Below are 10,155 nucleotides of genomic sequence, written 5' to 3'. Positions count from 1 at the left end.
TGTCCACTGGGGTGCTTGTGATATGTAGCTGCACCCAGCCCTTGGGTTATGTGATCTTAGTGGTTTTTTTTTTTTTTTTTTGAGTCCTACACATGGGACATTGTGACATCTCTGTTCCTTTCACCTAGATGATGTGAGTCTTCTGCCAAGGCTGTTTTCTCAGAGGGTATTGTGACGTTTATGGACCCAGAACCTAGGTGATGTGACTGTCTTCTGCCTTGGTTCTGCCCAAGATGTGACTCTTTTTTTTTTTTTTTTTTTTTTGCCTGATCTCTGCATACATTTTGTATTGTGATATATATGGCTGGGTCCAACACCTAGGTATTATGAGTCTCCTGCATGGGCTCTGTTCAGAAAGGTATTATGACATATTCTTTTTTCTTTGTCACTTAAGTGTTGCGACGCTCCTTTTTTGACTAGAACCTGCTACAAAGGATAATTGTGAAATATCACTGGACCCAACACCTAGGTGATGTGACTGTCCTTTTTTCCTGGGTCTCACATAATTTGGGTATTGTGATATATTGCTGAGACCAACATCTAGGGGATGGGAAGCTTCTTTCTTGACCCTAACCACAGGAGCTTTGTGACATATCTCTGTATCCATGACCTAAATATGTGATTCTTTGTTTCTTCCTGCACCCTGCTAACAGAGATTATGGCAAATTGCTGAGTGCAGTGTATCTTGTGCTGACCTCCTATCTCATCCTGTGACTAAGAATGCCAAACCTGGGGATGCAGCCAAGTAGGTTTTAGCATATTTCACACAGCTGCTATTCAGGATTGAGTTGCTCTGGTTTGAATGCCTCCAACATTAAGATCCACTATAAAATTATGAAAAAAATCTGTAGTAAATGATAATTAAATTAGGATGGGCTATTCTGGCCCGGGTGCGGTGGCTTACTCCTATAATCCCAGCACATTGGGAGGCCAAGGCGGGCGAATCACCTGAGGTCAGGAGTTTGAGACCAGCCTGGCCAGCATGAGGAAGCCCCATCTCTACTAAAAATACAACAATTAGCCAGGCGTGGTAGCGCACGCCTGTAATCCCAGCTACTCAGGAGGCTGAGGCAGGGGAATCGCTTGAACCCAAGAGGTGGAGGTTGCAGTGAGCTGAGATTGTGCCACCGCACTCCAGCCTGGGCGATAGAGCGAGACTGCATCTCAAAAAAAAAAAAAAAAAAAAAAAAAAATGTAGGATGGGCTATTCTGAAAGATGTAGCAATAATTATATTTGCATTTATGAGTTTTTTAATTCTCTACACTTGATAATGAAAGAGGTTTCCATTGTTAAAGGAAAATTAATCTCTTGATGCTAAAATTACTAAGCCACTAGAAAAGTCAAGCTGGGAACTATGTCAGGCAAACCTGCCTCCCATTTTATTTCTAAATAAGATAGCTACAAAGATAAAAAAAAAAGCTACATACCTTCTTTACAGTTAGCCAACAAGGAAATTCCTTGAGAACAAACTACAGACAGAACTCAAAAGTCATTTCTCTGAGCCTAGCCTGAGACAAATGTACATCCAATTGCTTCCTCTGCACTGTTGTTAATTTAGATATGTAGATTCACTGAGCCAGAATAAACTGTATTCACTTGAATGCTTATCAAGGACTCAAAATAATCCAGCTTTTTATCTCTTACTTACTTATGACTTGGAAGCCCCCACCTCAAGTTGTCCTGCATTACTGGATCAAACCAATATACATCTTACACATATTGATTGATGTCTCATGCTTTCCTAAAATGTTTAAAAGCTGCCGGGTGCGGTGGCTCCAACCTGTAATCCCAGCACTTTGGGAGGCCGAGGTGGGCAGTTCACCAGGTCAGGAGATCGAGACCATCCTGGCTAACAGGGTGAAACCCTGTCTCTACTAAAAATATAAAAAATTAGCTGGGCATGGGGGCATGTGCCTGTAGTCCCAGCTACTTGGAAGGCTGAGTCAGGAGAATCACTTGAACCCAGGAGGCAGAGGTTACAGTGAGCCAAGATCGTGCCACTGCACTCCAGCCTGGCTGGCAGAGCAAGACTCTGTCTCAAAAAAAAGAAAAAGGAGGCCGGGCGCGGTGGCTCAAGCCTGTAATCCCAGCACTTTGGGAGGCCGAGACGGGCGGATCATGAGGTCAGGATATCGAGACCATCCTGGCTAACACGGTGAAACCCGTCTCTACTAAAAAATACAAAAACTAGCCGGGCGAGGTGGCGGGTGCCTGTAGTCCCAGCTAGTTGGGAGGCTGAGGCAGGAGAATGGCGCGAACCCAGGAGGTGGAGCTTGCAGTGAGCTGAGATCGCGCCACTGCACTCCAGCCTGGGTGGCAGAGCGAGACTCCGTCTCAAAACAAAAAAAAAAAAAAAGAAAAAAGAATAGATATATAAATGTAAGTATAGGCAAATGTAGATGCAAATACACATCTGTCTAGACAATTCCTGCTTTCAAAATCACAGAGAATGGTCACTTTTTAACCTTTTTATGTAATTAAAACAACAGATTTTTCATCTTCAGTTACATTTATGCTCACAATACATATATATACCAACATTATTTAATAAAATTCTGGATTCCATTTATTCTATTAGAACTTCTGTACCTGTTTTGAAACTTGAGATTAAATTGTCTTTTGCTGAGTTTGCCCAGTTTATATTTCAAGTAATACTATATCATGGGAAGACGTTAGAGATTTTCTATATTTTTATGTTTTGCATCAGTTTCCAAAACCTGGAAATTATCTGTTTTTGAATTTCTTATGAAAATAGAATACTGTCCACTAAGAATATTCCATTAGCATACTGCAACTTAAAAGTCAGGAAATCTAAACTTTTCTCTTTCTGGTAATATTACCTGTATAATACTTAGGTTTTTTAAAATTTTCTTTCTCTTTTTGCATGTGCTTTTTAATTTTTTAAAAATATGCATAACATTTCCTTGAATTCTATTAATGGACCTCAATGCTTTAAAAAAAATTTTTGATATAAAAATAAAAACTCAGTCTGAATGTGATGGTTCATGCCTATAATCCCAGTACTTTGGGAGGCTGAGTTTGTAGGATTCATTGAGCCCAAGAGTTTGAGACCAGTTTGGACTACACAGTGAGGCTTCATCTCTACAAATAAAAATATAATAACAAATTAGCTGAACATGGGGGCACCTGCCAGTCGTCCCAGCTTGCTCCAGCCTGGATTGCTGAGGCTGCAGTGAGCTGCAGTCATGCCACTGCACTCCAGCCTGGGTAACAGAGACTCCCTTTCAAGAAAAAGAAAAAACAAAACAAAACAAAAAAAACCCACAGAGAATCAATAATAAAATATTCAATGTAATGCTTCCTACTCAAAGGACCAGAAGCCAGGAAGGTCATAAAAGCTGAAATTTAAAAACAATTATTTTCATTTTTTAGTAGCCATATAGTATATTATTTATAAGTGCGTATGACCTTATACACAACGTTAAAAGCAGATACCCTCTGGGGTGGGCCTGCTCAGCTCAGGGAGGAAGCCCTGCCTGAAAAGGCTGCAGCCTAGGCTGTCACTCTTTCCTCATTCAGTCCAGCGTCTGATCACATCTTCCTTCACTCAGGGTTTGAGGGGGCAGGACCTTAGAAGTTGTCCAATCAGGGACGCTGGGCTGGAAACCGTCCAATCAGGCACGCGGCAGAGGCGGACAGGGCGGCTTCCGGGATGTGGCGGGGCCTTTGTCTCTGGGTGCAGTCGGAGCTCCGTGTTTCGTCTTCACTCTTCTGTGTCCTCTGCTCCTAGGGGCGGATCCTCTGTGGCCCTGTGACCTGCAGGTATTGGGGGATCCACAGCTAAAGACACCAGGACCCTCCGGAAGCCTAGAAATGGTGAGTGCCGGGTCCGACATCCTGAGAGGGGGAAGGGGCCGTGGCGCGACTCAGGCCTCCCTGCAGTCAGCTCCACAATCTGCGCGGCTGGAGTTCTTGCCCAGCTCAGTCTCAGTCCCCTTCAGTCGTAAGATGGCGGCTGCGCTGACAGCCGGGCCCGGGCGTCCTGTCTCTTCCCTGCGCAGTGACTGTGTCCCGGCCTGGAGCCCTCTGTGGGCAGCTCCGCAGCCGCAACGCGGCGTCTCTCCCAGATTGTGCGGGGACCACGGGAGGGTAGTCAGGGGAGAATCCTGACTGGTGATGCAGTTTCATGAATAGTAAGAGCTTGGGTCCGTGGCGTTTCCAGTCCATTTTTTCGTCTATTAGAAACTTAGGAGAGTCGGCCGGGCGCAGTGGGTCCCGCCTGTAATCCTAGCACTTTGGGAGGCCCAGGCGGGCGGATGACCAGGTCAAGAATTTGAGAGCAGCCTGGCCAATATGGTGAACCTCGTCTTTACCGAAAATACAAAAATTAGCTGGGCGTGGTGGCGCGCGCTTGTAATCCCAGCTACTCGGGAGGCTGAGACAGAAGAATAGCTGGAACCCAGGAGGCGGAGTATGTAGTGAGCCGAGATCGCTCCATTGCACTCCAGCCTGGGCATTGTAGTGAGACTCTGTCTCAAAAACATATATACACACACACATAAGTCACCACAAAAATATTAAATAATTTAATCAAAGAGTAATTTAAGACTGTAGAGCGCCCAGCAATGGTTTGTAGTTCGTGGTCCATGGAGAATGAAGGAAAGACTTTTTTTTTTTTTTTTTTTTTTTTTGAGACGGAGTCTCGCTCTGTCGCCCAGGCTGGAGTGCAGTGGCCGGATCTCAGCTCACTGCAAGCTCCGCCTCCCGGGTTCACGCCATTCTCCTGCCTCAGCCTCCCGAGTAGCTGGGACCACAGGCGCCCGCCAGCTCGCCCGGCTAGTTTTTTGTATTTTTTAGTAGAGACGGGGTTTCACTGTGTTAGCCAGGATGGTCTCGATCTCCTGACCTTGTGATCCACCCGTCTCGGCCTCCCAAAGTGCTGGGATTACAGGCTTGAGCCACCGCGCCCGGCCTTTTTTTTTTTTTTTTTTTGAGACGTTGTCTTGGTCTGTCGTCCAGGCTGGAGTGCAGTGATGCGATCTGGGGTCACTGCAGCCTCCCTCTTCCGGGTTCAAGCGATTCTCCTGCTTCAGCCTCCTGAGTAGCTTGGAACTACAGGCGCGCAGCACCATGCTGGGCTGATTTTTTCTATTTCAGTAGAGACTGGATTTCACAGTGTTGCCCAGGCTGGTCTCCAACTCCTGAGCTCGGCAGTCCGCCCGCCTCGGCCTCCTGAAGTGCTAGGATTACAGGCATGAGCCACTGCGCTCGGCCGGGAAAGACTTTTAGAAGGTGCATGATGAAGAAAACCAAATTCAATAATTTGTTAGGTAGAGTTATATAGTTTTTTAGTTTGTATGATTAAGGTGGAAATTTCCTGATTTTATATATATAAGGTGGAAATTTCGGGTTAATTGGCAGTTTATAGTTGTTTAAGCCTGAATTTTGTTTTCCTCAGTGTAGTAATTTACAAAATACACATTTGAGTTAGATTTTTATAAGGTAGAAACCTTGACATTAGCGCGATCTCAGTCTAATTGCCTGCCACGTAATTATTTTCACACTCCACAGAAGAGTGATTTTCCTCTGCATTTTTCTCATATGTTTCAAGCAGGATCTGAAGTCTACACCCAACTCCCTATTCCTGCAGCCTAATGGGTTTGAGTAAAATACTAAATTTTCAGTCTGGGCACAGTGGCTCACGTCTGTAATCCCAGCACTTTGGGAGGCTGAGGCGGGTGGATCACGAGGTGAGGAGTTCGAGACCAGCCTGGCTAACAGTGAAACCCCGTCTCTACTAAAAATACAAAAATTAGCTGGGCATGGTGGTGCGTGCCTGTAGTCTCAGCTACTCGAGAGGCTGAGGCAGGAGAATGTCTTGAACCCAGGAGGCGGAAGTTGCAGTGAGCCCAGATTGCGCCACTGCACTCCAGCCTGGGCAACAGAGCGAGACTCCGTCTCAAAAAACACAAACAAAACAAAAAATCAGCCAGTTGTGGTGACGGGCGCCTGTAATCGCAGCTACTTGGGAGGCAGGAGAATCGCTTGATCTCAGGAGGCGGAGTTTGCAGTGAGTCGAGATCGCATAGTACTCCAGCCTGGGCCACAGAGCGCAACTCCCTCTGGAAAAAAAAGAAGAAAACTAAATTTTCCTTTTTTTCTGACATTCACAAATGCCACCTTCTTCTCCCTAATTCACGTTATCAACTGTTTTTTCTTTTTTTTCTTTTTTTTTTTTTTTTTGAAACGGAGTGTTGCTCTTTTGCCCAGGCTGGAGTGCAATGGCACAATCTCGGCTCCCTGCAACCTCCACCTCCTGGATTCTAGGGATGCTCCTGCTTCAGCCTCCTTAGTAGCTGGGATTACAGGCGCCTGCCACCACGCCCAGCTAATTTTTTATATTTTTAGTAAAGATGGGATTTCACTATATTGGCCAGGTGGTCTCGAACTCCCAGCTCAGATGATCCACCCGCCTCAGCCTCCCAAAGTGCTGTGATTACAGGTGTGAGCCACCACACCCGGCCATATTTTTAAGAATCTTTATGCAACTGATGTACGTAAACCATCACATTTAATCTGGCAGCTGCTCTTCTTTCTTAGGTTTTCTTTGCATTTATCTGTCTTTTGAAAATGAAAGCTCTTTGTTTACTGGCCAGAAAAACTAGAAAAAAACACAGACTTCTCCACTTACTGGATGTTTGACAAATAGTCTTTTTGGGCCAAAATCATTGGCATTACTGATGAGTTTGTTAGAAACTTAGAAACTCAGACTTTATTCTAGATCTTCTGAAAAAATAATCTGCATTAACAGGATCCTCAGTTTATTGTACACCTTAATATTTTAAAGGTCCCTTCTAACTCAACATGTCTTTATCTGAAAAATATTCGCAACTGATTCTGTATGATGGAAATTGAGAACTCAAAAATTTACATGTTTGTGTTTATGCTCTCAGTTTTATAGTTTATCATCCAGAAAAGTATTATATATACACTGATATTGTGGATGTTACGCCACTTTCTTTTCTCAGGGGTAGAGAATGCATTGGAGAATATTTCCATGTAGAGAATTATTTTATTGGATAATTTCAGTGTCTTCTATAAGTCAGAACCTGTTCTCTTTACTCTCTCATTTTACCTTGAGTCAAATTATAAATTCTGCAAGTGGCCACTTGGTAAATGTGAGTGTGTGTGTGTGTGTTTTTTTAGGGACCATTGACATTTATGGATGTGGCCATAGAATTCTGTCTGGAGGAGTGGCAATGCCTGGACACTGCACAGCAGAATTTATATAGGAATGTGATGTTAGAGAACTACAGAAACCTGGTCTTCCTGGGTGAGCATAACTTCAATACTCAATCCTAATACACCCTAAATCTTTCATTTTTTTTTTCTGTAGACTGTTTTTTGGTAATTTGTACTTTGCATACATGAGTTTCAGATTCCTGTTTTCAAAAAAACTGGGGGGATTTGTTGGTGCACTAAATAATTTTTTTCAAGATATTTCATCTTGACCTGAACTTTCCACATTTCTGAGCTGATCTGTATCTTTCACTCCAGAATAGTAGTAATTCCAGAAATTAAGTGGCATAAAATATTTTTGCCCACAACTTAAAATCTAATTGCCAACACTAATTTTTGATTCAGTATTACCAGGTAGTGAAATACAAAATAAGATATTTTCTAAATATTTAGAAATTTTTGTTAAAGGCCAGGCATGGTACCTCACTCCTGTAATCCCAGTACTCTGGGAGGCCGAGGCAGGCAGATCATCCTGACCAACATGGCAAAACCCCATCTTTACTAAAAATGCAAAAATTAGCCAGGTGTGGTGGTTCATGCCGGTAATCCCAGCTACTCAGGAGCCTGAGGCAGGAGAATGGCTTGAACCCGAGAGGTGGAGGTTGCAGTGAGCCGAGATTGTGCCACTGCACTCCAGTCTGGGCAACAGAGTGAGACTCTGTCTCAAACAAAAAGAAATTTTTGTTAATAATTAGTATTTTGGGACCAGGTACGGTGGCTCATACCTGTAATCCCAGCACTTTGGTAGTCCAAGGCAGGCAGATCACCCTGAGGTCAGGAGTTTGAGACCAACCTGACCAACATGGCAAAACCCTGTCGCTACTAAAAATACAAAAATTGATCAGGCATGGTGGCACACACCTGTAATCCCAGCTACTTGGGTGGCTGAGGCATTGGAATTGCTTGAACCCCGGAGATGGAGATTGCAGTGAGCTGAGATCACACCACTGTACTCCAACCTTGGTGACAGATTGAGACTCCATCTCCAAAGAAAAATTAGTATTTTGGGATTAATGATTAGGATATTCTATCACACCCTTCATACTGGACACATTGCTAGGTGAATAATTGGAGAATATGAGCAAGATTCATGTAATTTATTTTTTATTGAAACAGGTATTGCTGTCTCTAAACCAGACCTGATCACCTGTCTGGAGCAAGAAAAAGAGCCTTGGGAGCCTATGAGGAGACATGAAATGGTAGCCAAACCCTCAGGTAGGTGAAAGTGACAGTGAATACAACAAACACAGATGATAGGTCCAAAAGTTAAGGGGAAAGCCAGTCCTTAAAATGTGACTTGGGAAGCTGTGTTCCAAAGGAAACAATTTCTGGGAAGCCTGAGTTTTTTCATTTTGCTTTCACATAGGGGCATCTTCTGTCTTATGCTTTTAAATTCTCTCAGGATTCTTATTTCCCTTTGGTGATCTTCCTTCAAGTTTACCATGAGAGCCAAAGTCCTCTTCATGACATTTAAGAGACTGCACAGTCTGACTGCTTTTCCATTCTTTTGGGGGACACACAAGTATCTGTATGCTTTTGAGAAACTCTATATTAAACTGTTTTTTAAGTTATTTCTTTGCTTCATGTCTGAAATACGTGAGAAGTGCTTTCTGTTCCATTGGATTTCTTTGTATATTTTCTGCACAATTCATCCTGTTTTATTACTATAGCCTTTAAATAATTTGAAATTATGAATTATGGTGTTTCTTTGCTTTGTTCTTTTTCCTCAAGTTTGCTTTGTTCAAAGTTTATTCTAGTTCCATGTATATTTTAGAATTGCATTGTCCATTACTGCATTACTGTGAAAAAAAATCCCACTAGAATTTTGATAGAAAGTTTATTAAATTTATAGATCACTTTGGATACCATGGCTTTTTTTTTTTTAAAGACAGAGTCTTGCTCTGTCGCCCAAGCTGGAGTGCAGTGGCACGATCTTGGCTCACTGCAACCTCTGCCTCCTGTCTCAGTCTCCCAAGTAGATGGGATTACAGGCGCGTGCCACCACACCTGGCTAATTTTTGTGTTTTTAGTAGAGACAGGGTTTCACTGTGTTTGGCCAGATTGGTCTCAAACTCCTGACCTCAGGTGATCTGTCTGCCTCAGCCTCCCAAATTGTTGGGATTACAGGCATGAGCCACCATGCCTGGCCTGTAGTGGAGAGGGGTCATAGCTTGGTAACAAGGCTGGTGGGTCTGCACTAGGGTCCACCTTTAGTTGGCTTGTTACAAGGAGCTTGGGTAGTTGTAATTTCCATTTTATTTTTGGACAGAGTAAATATCCTTCAGGACTTTCGTCTGTAGGGCAGACACTAGGGCAGGTTTTTGTAGTCGGGTCTGCATATGGTGGGCTTTATATTAGGATGTGGATGAGTGTGGCTTTCACTGAGTATCAGAGAGGATTTCCCCAGGTAACTGTGTGGGTTTCTAATTAGGCAGAACTGGCCATAAACCGTGGCTTAGGGAGCTGGAACAGTCACTGAACTGCTTCAGGGTCCACAGTAAAGGTCTGCATGGCTATAAACCAGTATCTTCCTCCAGGCCTTTTGAAGAACAGGACCTCTCCCAGACTGTGGCTGGAAGCAGTTTGGGATGGTTACAGAGTAAGTTCAGAATTTTCTGTGGGACCAAGCTGGGTGGGCCATTTTCTGGCCTGTAGTTAAGAACAGGGGTCCTGTAGTTTGCCACCTGAATGAGAGCCTGCCTTCTGAAAAAGAAAACTCCTTAATCTTGGGCTTTATGAGAGTTTTACAGCTGCCTCCCTGGATCTCAAAACTCTTTTAAAGGAAATTATTTTTGAGAGGGGGTCTTGCTACATAACCCAGCCTGATCTTAAAATCCTCGCCTGAAGCAATTCTCCTACCTCAATGTACCATATAGCTGTCATTTCAAGTGTGA

General features: G+C 43.6%; 1 protein-coding gene and 1 long non-coding RNA gene across 19 annotated transcripts in view; one reads left to right on the top strand and one right to left on the bottom strand.

Annotated features, from left to right (window-relative positions):
- The window catches only part of ZNF43 (zinc finger protein 43), a 41,601-nt gene that overhangs the window by 14,391 nt on the left and 17,055 nt on the right, over nt 1-10,155 (top strand). For 10 of the 18 annotated variants that reach the window (XM_028840107.2, XM_077978590.1, XM_077978595.1 and 7 more), the window contains 3 exons: nt 3,753-3,838; nt 7,169-7,295; nt 8,378-8,476. In XM_028840107.2, coding sequence (XP_028695940.2) covers nt 3,836-3,838; nt 7,169-7,295; nt 8,378-8,476 — 229 coding nt within the window. In that variant the 5' untranslated portion in view covers nt 3,753-3,835. Of the gene's footprint in view, nt 1-3,664; nt 3,839-7,168; nt 7,377-8,347; nt 8,477-10,155 lie in introns of those variants that run through there. The other 8 variants (XM_077978592.1, XM_077978602.1, XM_077978597.1 and 5 more) reach the window with 6 other exon arrangements.
- Nucleotides 39-3,542, bottom strand: LOC144336938 (uncharacterized). Its single transcript, XR_013409373.1, has 2 exons — nt 2,095-3,542; nt 39-1,630 (listed from the first exon to the last, which is right to left on the bottom strand). It is a non-coding gene; the product is annotated as an uncharacterized LOC144336938 (long non-coding RNA).

The sequence above is a fragment of the Macaca mulatta genome, chromosome 19 (genome assembly GCF_049350105.2).
Source record: "Macaca mulatta isolate MMU2019108-1 chromosome 19, T2T-MMU8v2.0, whole genome shotgun sequence".
NCBI lineage: Eukaryota > Metazoa > Chordata > Mammalia > Primates > Cercopithecidae > Macaca > Macaca mulatta.
This window is presented reverse-complemented; position numbering and strand designations above follow the sequence as displayed.